The 21588-nt window shown below is 45.4% G+C and overlaps 1 protein-coding gene across 1 annotated transcript in view; it reads right to left on the bottom strand.

The window, feature by feature from the left end:
* LOC146062844 (phospholipase B1, membrane-associated-like) overlaps positions 1-21588 on the bottom strand; it is a 109525-nt gene that overhangs the window by 75524 nt on the left and 12413 nt on the right. The window contains exons 5-18 of the mRNA XM_083174850.1: positions 20954-20997; positions 20726-20769; positions 19427-19481; positions 19287-19338; positions 18381-18458; positions 14035-14117; positions 13422-13488; positions 10359-10442; positions 9312-9377; positions 8495-8585; positions 4164-4339; positions 1935-2001; positions 1402-1460; positions 470-543 (exon numbers count right to left, since the gene is read on the bottom strand). Of these exons, the coding sequence (XP_083030976.1) occupies positions 470-543; positions 1402-1460; positions 1935-2001; positions 4164-4339; positions 8495-8585; positions 9312-9377; positions 10359-10442; positions 13422-13488; positions 14035-14117; positions 18381-18458; positions 19287-19338; positions 19427-19481; positions 20726-20769; positions 20954-20997 (1040 nt within the window). The remainder of the gene's footprint in view (positions 1-469; positions 544-1401; positions 1461-1934; positions 2002-4163; positions 4340-8494; positions 8586-9311; positions 9378-10358; positions 10443-13421; positions 13489-14034; positions 14118-18380; positions 18459-19286; positions 19339-19426; positions 19482-20725; positions 20770-20953; positions 20998-21588) is intronic.

The following is a 21588-nucleotide window of genomic DNA, read 5'->3' as shown; positions in this document are numbered from 1 at the left end:
ATAGCAGCATTACATGCACATGGGCAGTATGACTGGTGGGTCCCTGAGTGCCCATACACCTGTGTTTAGCAGCATTACATTACATTACACCTGTTTTGGGGAAAAAATCATGATAAACCCATGTCGACCTTATGCATGTCGCTCTTTGCCATGTCGGCCTAATATATGTCGACCTAATGACGTATACACTGTCAGAAGCCCTACACCCCATTGTACCAGTGTCCCCCAATGGAGGGTGTGACATAACACACCGACAGTCGGGATTCCGACAGTCATTAGCCCGACATTGGAATCCCGACTGCACAGCGGGGAGAGCTCAACGAAGTCCCTCTATGGGGGTCGTGGACCCCCACGAGGGAGCAGTCGGGATTCCGATGTCGGGGTAATGACTGTTGGAATCCCGACTGTCGGTGAGTCATCCAGCACCCCCCAATGGATGCCTGAGAATTTATGATTGACTTCCACTCACCTCCAGGATAATCCACGGTACTCAGTCAACACGTCTAGGAGGTCAATGACAATGGCTCCCGCACCATTCCCTGCCTGTAACAAGTGATGACATCACAGCATTTTAGGTTTAGTATAGATACATCCTCACTCTACTGTATCTAATGTGGCCATACAGCTACAAATTTATTGTCAGATCTGGCTGGTTGGAACAAAAACCTGGTAATAACTGAATGACAGTTTGTTAGTTTTCCAGCATTTCCAAGCAAATGGTCAACTGTCATTACCAGGATTTTGTTCCACCAACCAGATCGGACAATAAATCTGTAGATGTATGGCCGGCTTTAGTTATACAACTAGAATTTATTATGGAGCCTTGTCTTGCGTCTGCTCTAGAATATGACCTATATTTCATTATTCAACTCTAGTGACATCAGACAACAATGCATCCCTGATGTCACATCCAAAATGGGTATTTGCCGACTCTGGCTAGAAAGTCTGATGGCCTCATGGGCCAGTTCGGCCATCTGGAGGCCTTGCCAAGCAGCTTTACCTCCCGGTGCTCTCGAGAGGCTGGCAGGCTTTTCTCTAACTTGCAGATGTGACGCGGTCATGACATCACATTGCATACTGGGGTTGCCGCTTGAAGACGGGTCGCAATGTGAAGCGACGCCCCTTCCCATTTGTGGCTCATTCCTGTGACTCATAACCACACCCCCTTTCTCCATGTAAATGAATGCCAGGGCACATTGTTAGCCTGGAACGTACCTATGACTGGAGCCCTATGGGGGTAACTAGACTTTACTATAGCTTTTAAAAACTATAAGATTTGCTGTTGCTGATAGCAACCAATCAAAATGCTGTTGTTTTTTTAGGGAGCAATATATAAATGATAGCAAAGAATCTGGTTGGTTATTGTAATTAATTGGAAGTTTCCCCCGTGACAGTACTTACAGTGAGTGAGTCTCCCAAGGCACCGATGACTTTAATGTCTGCTGCCTTCAGTCTGTGAACTAAATAAGTCAGGTTGTGTTATCTGTGTCTTTTTGCACAATGGAGCCAAGTAACACATCAGAGATAAACACATCAACAAACCACACAAAACTCGGGTCCTCCTCCCGGACCCCCGGAATGGTGGGCAACCCTCCTGGATACCGGAGCCCCATTGACCCCCCCCCCCCCCCCCGCATCTCCCCCACGCCAACGGTAATTTCCTGCGAATTGCAGTGTTCAGGGAAGGGGAGGGGCTAAAGATGGAAATCGCATAATTAAACCCCGCCCCTCCCCGAAGGCCATGAATTGCGGGATTTGCAGGGTCTACATCAGGCCCCACCCCCCCAAGGACTGACAGTCTACTCCCAGGGCTTCTCCCGGAGAGGAGACTTTAAAAGTAGGCAACCCTGATGTATTAGCATCACTTGTGCATAATACATCAGTGAGAGCTTTATACTTTTATACTTCTTTATCGTAAATCTGTTTGTACTCACCAGAGGTGGGGATTGTATCCGAGGGACTCAGGTCAGCACAGGAGAAGTTGGACCCGATCTTCCACGGCTGAAAACACATACGGCGCTGTGAGAATATTCAGCAAACTACACAGGTGGGTTCTTAATGGGATCTTATATAGCGCATACATATTCCGCAGCGCTGTACAGAGAATATTTGAACATTCACCTCAGTCCCTGCCCCAGTGGAGATTACAATCTATATTACCTACCACATGTACACGCACACACAGACATTCTAGGGTTAATTTTGTTGGGAGCCAATTAACCTGCCAGCATATTTTTGGAATATGGGAGGTAACCGGAGTACCCGGAGGAAACCCACGCAAGCGCGGGGAGAATATACAAACTCTGCACAGTTAGGATCATGGTGGGAATTGAACCCATGACCTCAGCGCTGTGAGGCAGTAATGCTAACCATTACACCATCCGTACGTAAAACTGATATCTATATAGCAGTGTAAAAATAAAGCAGTCAGTATTTTCCCTGCACAGAAAAAAAAACAACTCCCACAAATCTAACTCTCTGCTCGTTACATCTGCCCCCCCCCCCCTCGCAGTGCACATGGCTTTGTCCATTAGCAAATCCAATGTGCTTTGCAGGTGAACCTGAATCACCCCCAAGGTGCAGTATTATAAACAGAGAGAGGCTTTTCTATGGATGATTTGAAGTGACAATCTGATGGCACAGCAATATGGGTCAGTATAGCACCCCTCCTGCCTGCATTCATTAGCATATTAATGTCATTAAAAGATGCATTTAAAGAGAATCTTAATCTAAATTACAGGGAAATTGACTTAATCAATCTCCATCCAAGGAAAAGACTGACTTATTTATTAAGGAATCAATTAGATTTTTTTTCTGAAATCTAAATTGATAAATTCATTTTTTAATTTAGCCCAGTGTTTAACATGTAAAACATTGATAATAACGGATCGGGTATTACTGATGGTGATTGTGTACGGATGGTGTAATGGTTAGCATTACTGCCTCACAGTGCTGAGGTCATGGCTTCTATCCCCACCATGACCCTAACTGTGCAGAGTTTGTATATTCTCCCCGTGCTTGCGTGGGTTTCCTCCGGGTACTCTGGTTTCCTCCCACATTCCAAAAATATACTGGTAGGTTAATTGGCTCCAAACAAAAATTAACCCTAGAATGTCTGTGTGTGTGTAGATGTGGTAGGGAATATAGATTGTAAGCTCCACTGGGGTAGGGACTGATGTAAAAAAAAAAAAAAAGATCTCTGTAAAGCGCTGCGTAATCTGTGTGCGCTATATAGGAAACTGTTAATAAATAATATATTCAATACTGTTTTAATATGGTGAGTATTGCTGAATTCTGTAATTTATATATATATATATATATATATATATATATATATATATATATATATGTGTGTGTGTTTGTGTGTATGTGTGGTGGGGGGGGTATTGAAGTGTGTGCGCACAGGATGGAGGATATTGATGTGTGTCTGGGGTGGGGGGGATTGATGTGTGTGTGTGCTTGGGGTAAATTTGTGATGTAGTGTGTATGTGTGTGATGGGAGAGTATTTATCAATGCAATGGGGTGTATACTGTGTTAAGCTGGGTACACACTGGTAGATATATCTACAGACGGATCGGACAGCGTGTTCTCTATTCACACTGCAGGATCTGTCGGGACTGACATCACAAGTGGCCGGGAGCATTTGCATGCCCACTGAGCTTTGAATCACCGGCGGCTCCCGGCGCGGCTGTGCAGGTGGTCGGCAGGTTGACCGTACACACAGCAGGATGCGCTGTGTTGCAGAGCCGACCCGATATATCTGTAAACATTGTATATATATTGTTCATACACATGGGCGAATTGGCCATTAAATTGACCGGGAAGTTTCCCGGGAGGCCGATAACATTGAGGCCGAATTGTGGCCGAGAGTGACCCCCTGATTATTACATTTTGTATGGTGGCACTGGCAGCAGCCCAAGCCCGAGTCCCCGGGCGGCCCCGCCTTCTCTGACTGCATAGAGCAGGGGTGGCCAACCTGCGGCTCTCTCCTTAATGAGCTGCAGGTTGGCCACCCCTGCTCTATGCTGTCAGAGGAAGCGGGGCCACCCGGCTTTATGCAGCTCTCCCGGCCGTTTGGGGGGGCCCAGCAAGCATGATCACCCTCACCCCACCATCAACGTGGTCCCGTGCTGATCTCATCAACAGCGCCACACTGACTCACCCCACCAGCAGCAACGCACTCCAGTGCGCACCCCACCAGCAGAGTAGCGTCGCACACTCCCGTGCTCAACCCACCAGCAGCACTACTCCCGGGATCACCGCGCTGACGCTGGCAAGGTGCCTGCTCTGGGTCGGGAAACGTGATGAAGACCCAGCGTGACAGGTACACTGCGCAGCCTTCAGAACAGAAAGAGGACACAATTCACTCAAGTACTGCGGAGGAGGAGGGTGAGGGAATATTTGTAGATATATGATACATAAAGTGGTCTTTTAAAACCCCTTCTCTCCTCTGTTTTCTCCATTCCCCTATCCCCCTCCCCACTCTCACTACTGGTTATCTCTCTCTCCTGTCTTTTTCACTCTATTTCCATGCCCGACTCTATACTCTTTTACTATCTCTCTCTCCCTCTATCTCACCCCCATCTCTTAACTCCCTTTTTCATTCGGTCTCACTTTCTGACACTGTCTCTTGCTCTGCTTGACACTCTTTCTCACAGTGACACACTCTCTCTTAAATTCTCTCTTCCTAATGCTCTCTTCCTCCCATGGTGGGATGTTGTAACATCCGCAGCCCATTATCGCGCCCCTTCGCCGGCCACCGCATTATTAATAACGGCATATGCTGTAACATATGCCGTTATTAACGCAAGGGACAGCTCTTGCGATAAGAGCTGTCCCTTGTGATGCGGTGCCGGCACTGAATTTCCGGGTCTGTGACCCGGAAGTCCATCTGCGAATGCACAGAGTGACGCACCGGCCGCAGGGCATGCTGGGAGGGATCCGTGATGGATCCCTCAAACAGCGCTGCGGTAAGAAGCCCATAGGCTTCTGCAAGGATTCCCTACGCGGTAAGAAGCCCATAGGCTTTCGCTGGCGATTCCCTACGCAGCGCTGCCACTGCGGAGGGGGGTTAGAGCAAACAGAAATGAGGTAAAAACCCTGATAACAGGGTTTTTACCGCATTTCTGTCTTAGAGAATCGCCCCCCCCCCCCCCCTGTCTCTTTCCCTGACAATCTTTATTCTCTAGCTCCCCTCTTTCTCGCTTCCTCACACTGACATTGGCAGGTATTCAATGCGGCCGTCGAGGGTGTTAAACAGCGAGGATTGCAGAAAACCAGTTATCCTCGCTGTTTAACCCCCGCACCGGCCGCTCGCTCTATTCAACGTTCTGGGGAAATCCTCGCCGTCACAGGACGGCGAGAATTCCCCAAAACAGTGAGACCCGCGGCTAATGCAGAAAACTCGCTGTATTTAGTCGCGAGTCTCGCTGCTTCTGGAGCCGCATATGCCAATTCCCCCTCACTCAAAAATGGAGCGAGGAGGAATTGGTGTATGAGGGGGGGTGCGTTGAATACTGGCAGGGTGAGTGGTGACAGCGAGCAGTAAGCTCTGCTCGCTGTCGCCGCTCGCCCACAGCATTGAATACCTGCCATTGTATTAAGCTCCTGCTCACCCTCTCCTTCTCTCTTTCTCCTCCACCTTCTCTCTCTTATACACCCTCTCTCTCGCTAATCTCTCTAATTCCCTATTTTCCAAGAAGCTCTATACCCTGACCTTTTTCTCTTTTTTTTTTATAGACACCCTCCATGTCTCTCACCCACACCCATGCCCATAATCTTTCTTCTGCCCCCTCCCCTGGCTAATTTTAGTGAATATGGTGGGAGGGAGGCCCCATTCAAGATTTTGCTATGGGGCCCACAAATTTCTAGTTACGCCCCTGGTCATCCCCCTCCCTGCACAGCATGCAGTCAACTCAGTAAGTTACTGAGTGTCACAGTCCCGTATCCCCTTCCCTGAACTTTGTTGTGCACTCATTGCAGCGTGCAGTGAGTGCACTCTTTAGGATTCTCAGTTCCGAGATGCCGAAGTTGGTAAAAAAAAAAAGTTTGGAACCCCCCCTCCTTTGAAATTTCTGCGGTTGCCCTTGGTTGCATATCTATGTAGCTGCACTATGTTGTGTTGATGGAGGCAGTGGATGGATGTATATGAGAGAGACAGTATATGTATGCATGTATGAAGGAGAGTGGATGGATGAGAGTGGTGGTGTATGCACTGAATGTATGAGGATGGCAGTGTATAAATGTATGTATGAGGATGGCGGTGTATAAATGTATGTATGAGGATGGCGGTGTATAAATGTATGTATGAGGATGACGGTGTATAAATGTGTGTATGAGGATGGCGGTATATAAATATATGTATGAGGATGGTGGTGTATAAATGTATGTATGAGGATAGTGGTGTATGTATGTATGAGGATGGCTATGTATGTATGAGGATGGCAGTGTATAAATGTATGTATGAGGGTGGCGGTGTATGTATGAGGATGGCGGTGTATAAATGTATGTATGAGGGTGGTGGTGTATAAATGTATGTATGTATGAGGGTGGCATAAATGTATGCTTGTATGATGGTGGCAGTGTATAAATGTATGTATGTATGACGGTGGTGGTGTATAAATGTATGTATGAGGGTGGTGTAAATGTATGCATGTATGATGGTGGCAGTGTATAAATGTATGTATGTATGACGGTGGTGGTGTATAAATGTATGTATGAGGGTGGTGTAAATGTATGCATGTATGATGGTGGCAGTGTATAAATGTATGTATGAGGGTGGCATAAATGTATGCATGTATGATAATGGCAGTGTATAAATGTATGCATGATGTATGTATGATGGTGGCAGTGTATAAATGTATGTACCTATGAGGGTGGCATAAATGTATGCATGTATGATGGTGGCGGTGTATATATGTATGTATGTATGAGGGTGGCGGTGTATAAATGTATGAGGGTGGTGGTGTATAAATGTATGTATGTATGATGGTGGTGGTGTATAAATGTATGTATGTATGTATGAGGGTGGTGGTGTATAAATGTATCTATGAGGGTGGCGGTTTATAAAAGTATGTATGAGGGTGGCGGTGTATAAATGTATGTATGAGGGTGGCGGTGTATAAATGTATGTATGTATGAGGGTGGCGGTGTATAAATGGTGTGTATGAGGGTGGCGGTGTATAAATGTATGTATGAGGGTGGCGGTGTATAAATGTATGTATGAGGGTGGCGGTGTATAAATGGTGTGTATGAGGGTGGCGGTGTATAAATGTATGTATGAGGGTGGCGGTGTATAAATGTATGTATGAGGGTGGCGGTATATAAATGGTGTTTGAGGGTGGCGGTGTATAAATGGTGTGTATGAGGGTGGTGGTGTATAAATGTATGTATGAGGGTGGTGGTGTATAAATGTATGTATGAGGGTGGCGGTGTATAAATGTATATATGTATGAGGGTGACGGTGTATAAATGTATGTATGATGATGGTGGGGGTGTATAAATGTATGTATGTATGTATGAGGGTGGCGGTGTATAAATGTATGCATGTATGATGGTGGCGGTGTATAAATGTATGTATGAGGGTGGCGGTGTATAAATGTATGTATGTATGTATGTATGATCGTGGTGGTGTATAAATGTATGTATGAGAGTGGCGGTGTATAAAAGTATGTATGTATGATGGTGGCGGTGTATAATTGTATGTATGTGGGTGGCGGTGTATGAATGTATGTATGATGGTGGTGGTGTATAAATGTATGTATGTATTTATGATGGTGGCGGTGTATAAATGTATGCATGTATGTTTTTTTATTTTTATTAAAATAATGTATTTTATTTTTTTCTTACGGCAAGTTTGCTGTTAAGTGTGCCATATCAGTCAAGGGGTGCTGCCATGTGTGCTGTACAATTTCAAGGGTGCTACAATGTGTGCTGTATAAATTCAGGGGTGCTGCTAGGTGTGTTATATAATTCCAGGGGTGCTCCATGTATGCTATATCAGTCCAGGGGAACTGGCTTTTTTTATTATTATTATTATTATTATTATTATTATTATTATTATTAATAATAAAATAAAAAATATATATATTTTTTCTTTCTGCTAGGGTGCTGTTAAGGGTGCCAAATAAGTCAAAGGGTGCTGCAATGTGTGCTGTATAGACACTATTTATGCTTTAGTCTTGCCAGCCATCGATGTCTCTAAGTATAGCCTACTGCTGGCTCCACCTATTATTGATTTGTTGCCGCCTACATGAGGCCACTTCCAGGAAATTTCCAGGGCCACTTTTAGTCCCCAATCCGCCCCTGTTCATACACACTGGCCGATGGTGTATCGATATATCTGCCAGTGTGTACGCACCGAAAGGCTCACACCAAGCTAGGACAGCTGATATCCCCGCTGTTATTCCTAAATATATACTGTATTTGGTCACAGAGCAGGACAGGGGGTAGGGGGTGGTCACATGACAATAAATAGGGGACAGGGGCTCGCACATATTACCTGTAGCCGGCTGTCTTGGTTCTGCATCATCTCCTTCTGCCACATGTAAGGACTGTTCTTATGCGTGTTTAGGAATGACGTGTCCTGTGTGATGGAGATCAAACCAACCATTCAGTCATCTGCTTCCAGACAATAGGTCGACCACTATTGGTCAACATGCAATGAGTCGACATTATGAATAGGTCGACAAGCTACACATGAAATGGTTGACATGAGTTTTTTTTTCCAACTTGTTCTTCTCCATCCATGTCGACATAGAGTTAAGTGAAGTGAGCTATGTGAGGGAAAGTGTTACACTAATTGTGGCTTCATGTCGACATATACCGACACACACATTCACCAAAACTGTGAAAAAAAAATCATGATGAACTTTTCCTGTGTCGACCTTTTTCACGTGGACCCTTTGCTTGCGTCGAACTTTTGTCAATGTCAATCTAAAGCATTTTCGACTTTTTTGCTGTGTGGGCATTTTATTTCGACATAAAACTCCCTAGATGTCTGCAGAATATCACTCTCCTAACTCACTGGAAATTAAACAATATTATAAACTCTTTTCACATATAGCATTTATTTAGTGGAGGATTATAAGCCATGGGTAGTTTATGTGCGTTGCTACAGCTGCTGATGAACTACACATCCCAGCATACCCTGTCACCCTGTTTTCCAGTTAAGCGCGCAGAAACGTTGGCAGTGCATGCTGGGAGGTGTAGTTCCTTCTACAGCAGCTGGAGTGTCAGATATTGCCTTCCCCTAGTGTCATTTTTTTCCCTACAGTGACTTAGATCGGATCACTCAGTGAGTGTAACTTACCTGCGCTGAGCACAGCACCTTATACACCTCTCCATAGTTACTTAGGTTATAAGTCCCAGAATCCACCTGCAAGAGCATTCATGTTAGTGTACTAGTCTTATATAGCTGTATATACAAAGCTACTATCTATCTATCTATCTATCTATCGATCTATCTATCGATCTATCTATCTATCTATCTATCTATCTATCTATCTATCTATCTATCTATCTATCTATCTGCCTCTGATATATCAATGCTCCATCCAGCAAAAGCAGCGGCACTCCAAGGACTCAGAAGTTTTGGGGGATAGAAACACCCACTGAACGCATAGAATATCTATCAACGTTTCAGTTTATTTTTAACTTTCATCAGGATCAAAAGTTGACCACCCAGGGGAGGATTGGGGAACCTCTATAATGACCAGCAATATATAAGGTGACTTTTTTGCAAGGTTTTAGAGGTCTGTTAAACCTTTCCACTGAAAGTGCGGTGTAACTCGTGTCAACGTCATTCTGACCTGGATTTGACCCGGGTTGGTAACATGTTTAAAAACCTGAGTTGGACCTGGGGATTTGGTGGAAAAGGGCTATCAATAATATCTCTACACAACATCATTTGTCTGTAATGCGTCATTAACTGTTTTTCATCTACACCAATTTATCCCCTGGTCTACGCATAAATCTCACCCTACACTAGGGATGGCCATTGATCGTCAATGATTTAAAATCATTGATGGAAGGTAACCAATGGTAACTACTTTTACCATCGATGGAGAAGAGGATGATTTCCCACCATTGATGAAACAGAATTATTGAATATATTTATTTATTTTTACCCCTGGATGTTGGGACACAAAGAATAGCACCTCCCCCTGACACTTGTGAAACCACACCCCTGGAACCTGATTGGCCTGCAATTCACTGAACATTAAAGTAGGGATGACCATCGATGTTTCCCTTACAAATGGTTTTACACCATCAAAGTTATCTGTCAATGGTACCATTGATTGTAACCTATGAGTAACCAACTGATACAGTATCTACCCCTAGTCTACACAGTACTTACCAGGTGCAGCACAGGATGTAAGACCACTGTAAAGTCTTCCCTCGTGTCGTATCTCTCTGAACTTATTAATCTCTCAAGAGCAGCCTGGAACAGAAACAGTCTCTGTCAGCGTGAGCCTCACCTGATCCCTACTTTCATTCCCTACAATTATGTTACAGTTTTGTGAGCTTGGATCATGTAAGTTCGTAGCCAGCATAGGCATTACTACCATTGGTGCAGCAGGGGCAATGCATAGGGTCCCCAGAAAACTAAGATGCTCACTGCTGCACCTGTCACCCACTGTTGTTCCCTGTAACACTCTGCCTCCCCCTGTTACCCACTGCCATCATTGTGAACTTGGGTTGGGGTGCAGTCCTGTTATTTGTGACCGCGCCAAGATTCACCACGACAAAACAGGGAAACCAAAGCATCTACCTACTGGTGACTAAGTCAGAAGGTGGCGTTGAACATTTCATTTAGAGGTTTAGATCATTGCAATTACATTCTAATGACCGCTGTATAAGATTCCCCCTGATAGGAGCAGGTCATTCTTATCTCTGCAGGTGTGATCAGTTCAAAGAAATGGAAATTCAGTTATATCTCGGATATATTATGTAATCAGTGGATGTTCTAATACATTTTTATCAGATGAGGATAAGGGGTGTAATAATAACCTCGTGGCCTGATCAGATGTGAAGGACAGATATTGCATCAATCACTTTTACTGAGTGTTTCCTGTTCTACAGTGCAGCACATGGCAATATACCACTGCTACATCTGGGGACAATGATGTACAGGTAGACTATGGGGGAAATTTACTAAGACCGGAGTTATATTTCACATGGGATGTTGCTATGGGCAACAGAGCAGATTCTATCTGTTATCTTCTAGAACAGGGCTGGGCAATTGCGGCCCTCCAGGTGTTGATGAACTACACATACCAGCATGCCTTGCATCAGTTTCAGCATGGCCACATAGCAAAACTAATGCAAAGCATCCTGGGATGTGTAGTTCATCAACATCTGGAGGGCCGTTGTTGCCCAGCCCTGTTCTAGAAGATAACAGATGGAATCTGCTCTGTTGCCCATAGCAACATCCCATGTGAAATAGAACTCCGATCTTAGTAAATGTCCTCCTATGGATGGCATTTGGCCTGTTCACTAAGTAGCTATGGTTTACACAGGTTCTGTGGCTGCCTAAATTTGGGCCTGCATTTCACCTGCTTATAATCAGCCACAGAACCTGTGTAAATCATAAGTGTCCAGGATTAAAGGAATATTATGGCAAGCCTAATGGGGCGATATCGGGGCAAGTAATCTCTAAATCGCTTAGAAAATGCCCCTACATTGCTCTGTGCGCAGGGGCCGTAGCGATAGTGATGTACAACCCTGCGCGTCGCTATCGCCTGGCGATTAATATCCAGCATGCTGGATAAATCTATAATCACGGGTGTCTGGGCCAGTGCATACCTCCCAACTGTCCCACTTTTTATGGGACCGTCCCGTTTTTTTTTGGGCCCGGGGCCGACAGTGTCCCACAGTGGGGGCGTTGGGAGTCCCCCCTGTCACCCATGAATAAACGCTGTGAGCATGCGGCGGGACATGGGAATGCCCAGCATTTCACGGGCATCCCCATGCAAACGCTGGGTGTTCTCATGTAAATTAGGACGTGACGTGGTGTGCCAGGGGCGGGCGGCTGGCCCTTGTCTGGCCACACCAAATACAGATGGGGCCGTTCTCATCCTTGACGTCAGATCGTCACCCGCAGGTCTCTGGCAGATGGTGATCCCCTGGACGGGACATGAGCAACTCGAATGCTTGCCCATCTCGACGTGCATGGCCCTCATTCTGGCGGATTCTGGCACGGTGGGGGCCGCTCTGACTCCCCATCTGTATAAATCCGTCTCCACTGACATATTTGCGAGCCCACGAGAAGTCATTTGATATTCGCCAACCATCGAATGACTTCTGCTGCGGCAGGACATGCAAGGGGATGTGTTTTCATTACACATCCCCTCGCATGGTTGTGAGGGGTTACGGTGGCGGGGGCATGTGTTCGCCGGGGCGGGCTGAGACTTGGTAAGAGCTTCGCAGCTTACCGAGTCAACCAGAATAAGGGCCTATATACATTGTATTGCCCTGGTTAGCGTAAAGAAAGCCATAGGCTAAAGGGTCTATTAAGGGGTCTATAGGTGCCCATACACGTACTGATTACCCGGTACTTTTTGTGCTAAAATAGCATCGTTGTGCATGCCTTGTGCATGGGATGCAATGCTATTTTAGCACAAAAAGTACCGGGTTATTGGTACGTGTATGGGCACCTTGAGATTAATTATGGCAATGACCTATTTTGTCGATGCCTCAGTTGGGTCATTGAAAAACCCAACATGCTGGAAATTCCTCAATGGGATCCTGAACTGGACCATCGAATGCCCATCGATTATTCTCCCTTTCGGTAATAAAAGTCAGAATAGATAGGCACCTGCTCCAAGCTATCTAGACTGGCGCAAGAAAAATATGTACATAACTGAAATCAGGGGCTGATGAATTCAAATATATATTAAGTTATGTATATATTTTTCTTGCACTCTATTTCATGAGCGGTGCCAGACACCGGAGCACCGCAGGCGGATGGGGGGGGTCCGGGTATTGTGGCGGCAGGCCGCCACGTCGTTCCCTGAAGAGGGAGGAGGGGGGGGGGGGTTGCCAGGGGCAGGGGGTGACGGGGGATGCAGAGGGGAACGGGCCGCCTAGTCACTCCGGAGAGGGGGGGAGTTGCGGACACTGCCACCACTCAACTCCATCGCCACCCTCCAGTGGGCGGCGCCCTAGGCAAATGCCTAGAGCTGCCTAGTGGTGGCGCCGGCCCTGGGAATACCCTCTTTACACTACTAGTTAGACTGCTGTGTGTACTGTTGGGGGTCACCACACTGTATGCTTCGGGGCCAGGCCGAATTCGGACCCAAAACGAACGGGTCTGAATCACCCACGTAATGTGGTGAAATACTGATTCCCTCACTGATCCGCAGATTGGCAAATCCTTTTATACCCTGATTGATTCCCCGGCTTATCACATCCCCCTCACCTGGAAGGAGAAGCTGAGCATGGCTTTGGTGTAGTCAGACGGCTTCCGGAAACACTCACAGGATTTCCTGCAATAATAAAAACAGCACACCAAATGTCACACAACTAACGCTAGGTCGCAATAGTTGCCCAATGGGCCCTGGTTTAGATGTGGACACAATGCCGACAGTAATGTAGCTAAGTGATTATTGGCCCACCGTGCATGCAAAGCGATCACACTGGCGGCCAGCGTTAGATGGCTCACGAAGCACCGAATTTACGCTGCTCAGCCAGTCAACCTGAATTAGACCTATAGTACATTAATACATATAACTAATAAAATGATGGGCCCTGAATCGGCCCCTGAGTCTGCACGTGGGCACACCAATCCAATAATTGCTGAGTCGGAACGGAGCATTTATCGGATCAGCACATACTGGGTCTTATTTAGAGGTAGACAAAGTTTTTATACATTCACAAATGGCTGTTGTTTTGTGATCCGATGGTCTGACCGATGTCCGGATATTTGCACGCCGCGAATGTACGCATGCTGCGGATTTAAAACACTATAATTAACAGATGGCCTGTGATGTGACGCAGACCCCGGGAATTTCCGTGGGGGGGGGGGGTCTTACCTGATCTCAGAGTTACCGGGGTGGGACAGGTAGAGGCCGCTCAGCGCGGTCAGATCCACCAAACTGACAAACGTTTTTGGCATCTTTGGAGAGAAAACAGATGATCAGATTATTTGTTGGTTTTGTGTAGAAGAATGGGGAGATCACAGTAACATGTCAATTAAGGCTGGAAAAAAAAGACGTTAGTCCATCGAGTTCAACCTATCTAACTTGTAACTACTGACATGAGTAAGTCATATCTATAGGGTTCCCTTAGTGGCCAAAAATGTATCCAGTTGTGATTTAAATTCATTAACAGTAGTTGTTGTAACCACCCCCACCGACAATGAGTTCCAGAATGTTACTGCTCTAAGGGTGAAGAATCCTCTTCTTAATTCAGTACAAAATTTATTTTCCTCGAGCCTCAGTACATGGCCGCGTGTCCTAAGTATAGTCCTGTTAGTTCACAAATCATCTCCCAGTTCCATTTGATTCTCAATTCTATATTTGAACATACGGTACTTATATGTTAGTTGGGCGCCCACTATAGTTAGTACGCTCATACCCCCACTATCCATGTCCACGTGGAATTTATTTTATATAGTGTGGCGAGCGCAGAGCCCGAAGTTTGGCGAGCGTAGAGAGCCCCGTGAGGGGACGTGTAAAACGAAGCAAATAGTTAGTGGGCGCCCAACTAACATATAAGTACCGAACATACTAATCATATCACCTCTCAACCTCCGTTTCTCCAGTGAAAACATATTCAGCCTGGTTAACCTATCTTTGTGTTCTTGTGATTCGAGACCTTTTACTAGCTTAGTCGTCCTGTTCCAATTCAGAACTGAACACAGTATTCCAAGTTTGGTCTCACCAACGCCTTGTAAAGATGCACTATCACATTGGCATCCCTTGAATCCATTCTCATTTTAATGCATGCCAGTGTCCTGTTTGCTTTTGCTGCTGCACTTGAGCAGTGTGCACTATTACCCAATTTATCATCTATAATGACCCCCAAGTCCTTCTTCACTGTGGAATTCCCTTTGTTGACTCCATTTAGCCTATAAATACCTTGCTCATTTTTGTTCAATGTTAAACTGCATTTTCCATTTTTACGCCCAAATTTCCAGTTTAATTAAGTAGCTTTGTAGTGTATCCACATCCTCTCTCCAGTTAATGTCCTTACTCAATTTTGTGTCATCTACAAATATTGCAATGTTACTCACTATGTCACTTCCTATATCATTAATGAATATATTAAACAAGGTGGGTCCCAATATTGAACCTTGCAGGACTCCACTTTGGACCTTACCCCAGCTGGAATGTATGCCATTAACCACCGCTATCTGTCCTCGATTGTGCAACCAGTTTTTAATCCAATTATAAATGTTATCCCCTTCCCCTAAGTTACCTAATTTTAAAAAGAACCATTTATGACGTACCGTGTCAAAAGCTTTAGCGAAATCAAGCAGTATTATCAACAGATTTCCCTAAGTCCAGCCCCCTACAGACTTCCTTATATGACTTCCTTATAGAAGCTAATTAAATTAGTCTGACATGATCTACAGTATTTTTGACGAACCCATGCTGAGAGTTACTTATCACTTTCTCCAGTTCTAAGAAATTTTGGATACTATCTCTTAATATTCCTAATATTTTCCCCACAATGGATGTAAAGCTGACTGACAGGTCTATAATTTGCAGGGTTAGTTTTGCTACCTTTCTTCCATATTGGTACTACGTAAGCTATGCGCCAGTCCCTTGGTATCATCCCTAAGTTTATTGAGTCATTGAATATCAGATTTAATGGTAGTGCTATGACAGAAATCAATTATTTCAGTATCCTAGGGTGTATTTTGTCTGGGCCAGGTACCCATGCACGCTGTCCATGATATATATATATATATATATATATATATATATTTATACAGTGTGTGTGTGTGTGTATATATATATATATATATCTGCACACCACATATGGAACACCCCCCCTCCCCCCGTGAGAATCCTGCATTTGCTAGTCTTCCTACACATGCAGCTCAGCGAGCAGGTCTGCACTGGCCCCAATGTACACTGCATAGTATATTACACTACAGATCCAATTCCTCCATGAATACAGTGATACTGATGGTGATGACGCAGTTGGCTCCTCACCCCAGTGCCCGGGGTGTGAATAATAAATAGACCCCATAGTGTACTGTATGTAGGGTGCGAGCATTTACCTGTTGGTGTAAATAATCCAGAGCCTCCGTTAGTTCTGTCATGGTATTCTCAGTGTAGTCTTCCTGTATAAAACAAGGTATAATATATATTCCCATAATAATACACAGTGACATGTTATCTGTATACAGCTGTTGTATCCGACATAATGCAGAACAACTATTACTTTAACTAGTCCCATATTTGGTCACAATGGGATAAATTTACTAAGATGTGAGTTCTATCGAAGATAGGATGTTGCCCATAGCAACCAACCAGGTTCTACTTCTTATTTATTTAGCACCTGCTAGAAGATAATAAATAGGATCTGATTGGTTGCTATGCAGTCAGCATTCTGAGTTGGGGTGTCCATACCGCCCAACATTGGACTGCCGGTAAGAGGGACACTTCGCACTCCTCTGGTGCTCGCCCCAAAATGTTTGGGCGTGGCCTAGAGACAATGGGGCGTGGCCTAGAGACAATGGGGCGTGGCCTGTCCCAGTGAGTCCGCACTCCGTTTTTCGCCGCTGTGGGGCCATGGCTAGTGGCTCTGTGAGCTGCTGGCTGTGTTCCCAGCCCCTCAGGCTGCAGGAATAGACTCGTCTATTCTTGGGTGACAGGGGGGACTCCCAACTGCCCTCCCCGCCGCGGGACGTTCCTGTGAAAAGCTGGACATTTGGGAGGTATGGGTGTCTATACTACCACACTACCCCCAGCCCTGGGTGCGAATCATTAGGTCGACGGTGTCTAGGTCTACATGGTCAAAAGGTTGACACATGAAAAGGTTCGACGTGCATTAGTCGACATGGTCAAAAGGATGACACAAACAAAAAGTCAACATGGTCAAAGGTCAACATGGACACCATTGGGCTGCACTCACCATGCTTCGGGCACGGTGCCTTGCTGCGCTCGGCACGCTTTTATATTCTCCCGCTATGCCCACTGGGATGGTAATGTATGTTGGTTTAAGTAGGTTTAAAAAAAAAATCATGAAAACTCATGTCAACCTTTTTGAACATGTCGACATAACCTGAGTCGACCTTTTTCTTGTGTCAACCTTTGACTGTCAACCTAGACATAATGACCACATTGTCGCCAATGCCCATATGCAGGCTCCGGCTGTGATTGCCTTTGGCTAAGTTTCTCTTCGCCGGGCGCTCGCAGCCTGAGTGACAGATAGGGGGCGTTCTATGGGGTCTGCCGAGCATTTCATGGGCATAGAAACACTGCAAATGCAGACGTGCTTCTACCTGCTCGGGTTGGTCAGATGTCATCACATGATGTCAGCACCCGCCCCCAATTCGTCAGAAAGCATTCAAATGAAAATTGAGTCCTGGCTTACAACAAACAACAAACAGAGGAAAAATGATTTGATGTTGAACAACCATCAAATGAATTCTCTTCTTTGCGGGTGCATTCGAGCGGATGTGTACTGATTGCAGCATAGGACGGGGATAAGGCTGCAGGGTGCGGAGTGTTTTCAGCAGGGTGGCGTTTACCTGCCCACAAGGCATAGGCATCACGTTCCAGCGATCGGATATGTCAAAGATGGGGTGTTTATTAACCAGAGGCGTCTCAATAGTGGTGTGGTCCACATCCAGGTGTCACGCATCCGGCAGGCCACACCAAATTGACGGCTGCTCTGCAGTGACAGGAGCCAGGTGCTCCAGTGTAACATTATCCTGCAGCACTTGGCTCCTGTCGCTGTGAAGAAGCCGGCATTGCAACCAGAGTCTCTGGGGAAAGTCCAGCATCTCTGGGGAATGCTGACCACACCCCTAGAGTGATGTAACCAGGAAGGATTCCCACGAGGCCACAACAAATTGCCGGCTGCTCTGCAGTGACAGGAGCCAGGTGCTCCAGTGTAACATTATCCTGCAGCACTTGGCTCCTGTCGCTGTAAAGAAGCCGGCATTGCAACTAGAGTCTCTGGGGAAAGCCCAGCATCTCTGTCGATCCAGACCACATCCCCATAGTGATGTAACCAGGGAGACTTCCCATGAGGCCGCGCCCCCATAGTGATGCACACCCTTTTTTAACACATGAGCCTTTCCCACGCACAGGCAGGCTATTGGCTGCACCTGGTGCCATTCACCCTGGTGCCCTCACTGATTACTACTAGGATGAAGATATCTGCTGCAGTGTCCGTCATACATCCTACTGATAATTACCTGAACACAGAAGCTGCAGGGATTGTCTGCTGTCACAAACATCAGGATCATCTTCCAGTCATCAGCAAATGACACCGTCTGCGGAGCAGAAAGAGAAAGTCATGTAGGGAACGGTGCAGATTTCACTACAACTCGGCCACAGATGCTGCAACTTTGTGTATACAGAATAAAATGGTTGTGTTCACTTATATACCAATCTGTGCCCGCTGGTCATCATGCTGTAATATATTTTATTTGGTGTTATTTTTAGGGTAAAATATACAAAAATCCTATATGTCGGCATTATGGCTGCCGACATTTCATGATACACCACCGGAGGAAGAAATACGCAAAAGGTAACATGACGGAATATAATAGTCATATTGCAGTTGGGGCGGGAAGGCATCAGCCAAGCCTATTGTGTTATATACTGTATACTTAGACCTAAGATATAAAGAAAAAGTTTCCTCCTTCATCCGATAAAACCAATTAAATAGCAAAACAAGAACACAAACATAGCACGCGTAAACTAGGTGACCCTCAAATAATGTTCCTATGCTGAAAAATCTATTAAGGTTATTTCAGCAGAGTCAAAGTACAATCCCACAAGATATGTTTATCTCACTGATACATTATCCAGAATCCTGTACATTGAAGCTCTGTCATTTCATGCAGCGCAATGAGGACAGTTTTCACACGCCAAATTGTGCTTCAAAGATGGAGGCACCCTCTAGCATTTATGCCTTAACTGGGGGACACTGCCGGAACATTTGTACAGTATCACCTGTAAATAGGTGATATCATACAGTCTATGTAGACACTTTCGGCCCTTTAATCTTGAACCATTGTCAGCTAGGAGTAAGAATTAATTAGAAACTAGAGAGATAAAAACTTTATTTATATTAGAATATATAACGTGGACTGTACCAGGCTTTGCTGGAGACTCTTCATCAGTTTCTTGGCTTCATCTACTAGGTTACTATAAGACAAATATATATATTGCGGATGATTAGAGAACACAATGAAACGCGTCAACTGTAGAACTTACTATTTTGCTAAATACTCACTCCTGGGGGGAAGGGGAGATGTTGGAGAAGGATAAATGCAATCTCTGGCCCACATCTGTAAATGAGAAATATAATATAAATCCAAAATATATCAAATATAATATATGGTCAGATCACCCATTAAGTAACCTACACTTCTGCCGATAGTCATTGGGCACTGAGCTGGAAAGGGTGCCCATATCAGTTTTTTTTCAACGTAGGTGGGATATTGACCCGAATCATGGGGCCTTAAACTGTGGGATGTCTCCAGAGCCCTGATGATCAATTTAGCGCGAAACGCGTCATGAAGCAGCTCGGACTGTCAATGTCACTAGGAATGTGGGCAGCAGAGAGAGAGAGGCCCGCAAATCTCAGGTGGCTCTTTGGGACAATGAAATCATCTCATTGTTAAATTTTGCACACCTACTTTGTCATGAATGAATGCACAACAAAATATTCTGTTAACAGTGTAACACATGAAAAAGTACATGCAAACACACGTGTTAGTCTGCATGTACCTCTCCACTTTCCCAGCACATACAGTATGTGTGCAGTTTTACAAGACAAAAAAAAACCCGAAAGCTGTTTAAGCAAGGAGGTGACATAAACCACTGAAGGGGTCTGAGATGCTGGCGCTTTAAGTAGCAAGGGTAGGAATAGCCAATCAGGGATCCGGGGAGGAGTTGTAGAGCTATGAGTAGGCAGGAAGTCAGGTGATCTTCCTCTTTGGAACAATTTTCCCCACCCTCCCCTCCCTATTTTCTATTTCTCGGTGGCGGTAAAGAACGGTCCTTGTTAATATGCAAATTGTATGTAGACAGTGGGTGCGCTCTCCCAACATCGATATGTCATTAGCCAATTGCCCGTGGAGGATGGGCTGCACCATCCCCACGGGTGGGTTGCGATGGGAGAGTTGATCACCAACGGTGTGAATGGCGTGTGGTGATCTTACCCCCTCTTTTCTATGACCGTTCTTTAGTGCCACCACCATTTATAGTCAGATCATAGCTGTCAATCAATAAATTTGACATTCAGTTTTGAAACTCCAGCACTTGTGTCTGTCTCGTTATTTTAATGTTGAGTTTGATAAGGTTAAGGTTTAAAGTTTAGTTTGTGCATAAAGATATCCGATGGTGAGTTTAGTGTCAATAATATAATATGTAAATTGTATTGTACAGCTCTGAGTAATGGCACATTATAAGTAAAACATCCTAGTCCTATTAATACATGTGATATTCCCAGCACTGTGATACCCGGCTTTCGTCCCTGGGATGTAAAGCGTGTGTGAGTCACCCAGGATGGCCAGTTGGCACTACTTACATGACTCGGTGAACCGACTCGCTCCCAGAAGTGTCTCTTCCAGCCTAGTAATAAATAAATACAATGGCAATAAGGAAAGAGATCAGTTGGCACTGCACCCGCCGGTCATTAGAATAATTACAGGCCTTGGCACAGACCGGCAATGCCCAGGTTATGTTTGACAATCGCTGATGAGGAAACTGAGCAATGATAAATATCAGCAGATCTCAGTAGAGTTTATGAACTTACCCTGCAAACAGATTCCCAGCGCTGCCGCCATTTGTGTCAGAGTTCTGTGAAGCATAAATCACATTGAATATTAATCATTGGCCCTTTCATCCAGACACATCCTAGAGTTTTATTTAGTGTGGCGAGCGCAGTAATCCGCGTCTGCTCGCCACGCTTCGGGCTCGGTGGCTCGCTGCACTCGCCACACTATATAAAATCAACTCCATGCGTAGTGGATAGTGGGGTTATGAACAGGTAAAAATTCGCATCTCAACGATATATCGGCGGATATCGCATCCGATATATCGGCGGATATCGCACCCGATTTATCGGGCGCCGTGAAACTACACAAGTACCTCAACACCTGTGGTTTCCTGTTTAATGTCTGTTCAGAGCAGATAGTCAAGGTTGCCAATGCCAGTTAGTGGCTGGGCAATAGGCTTGGGGCGTGGACACTACGCTAGAGACCACATTGTGAAGCCTGTTTATTGCTTGCTGGAACACCTGCTATGCTGTGTTTGTGAATTGCCAATCTCCCATGCCTGTATGCGGTCTGCCTGCTACAAATAAAGGAAAGAACTTCTGTTCATCCAGTGTATGTGATCTCTATCACACTTGCGATCAGGTCTGAAACCCTCCCCTGTGGCAAATGCATC

The sequence above is a fragment of the Crinia signifera genome, chromosome 3, assembly GCF_055691185.1.
Source record: "Crinia signifera chromosome 3, ASM5569118v1, whole genome shotgun sequence".
Classification (NCBI taxonomy): Eukaryota; Metazoa; Chordata; class Amphibia; order Anura; family Myobatrachidae; genus Crinia; species Crinia signifera.
The sequence above is the reverse complement of the archived record's forward strand: the minus strand, read 5'-3'. Positions and strand labels throughout refer to the sequence as shown.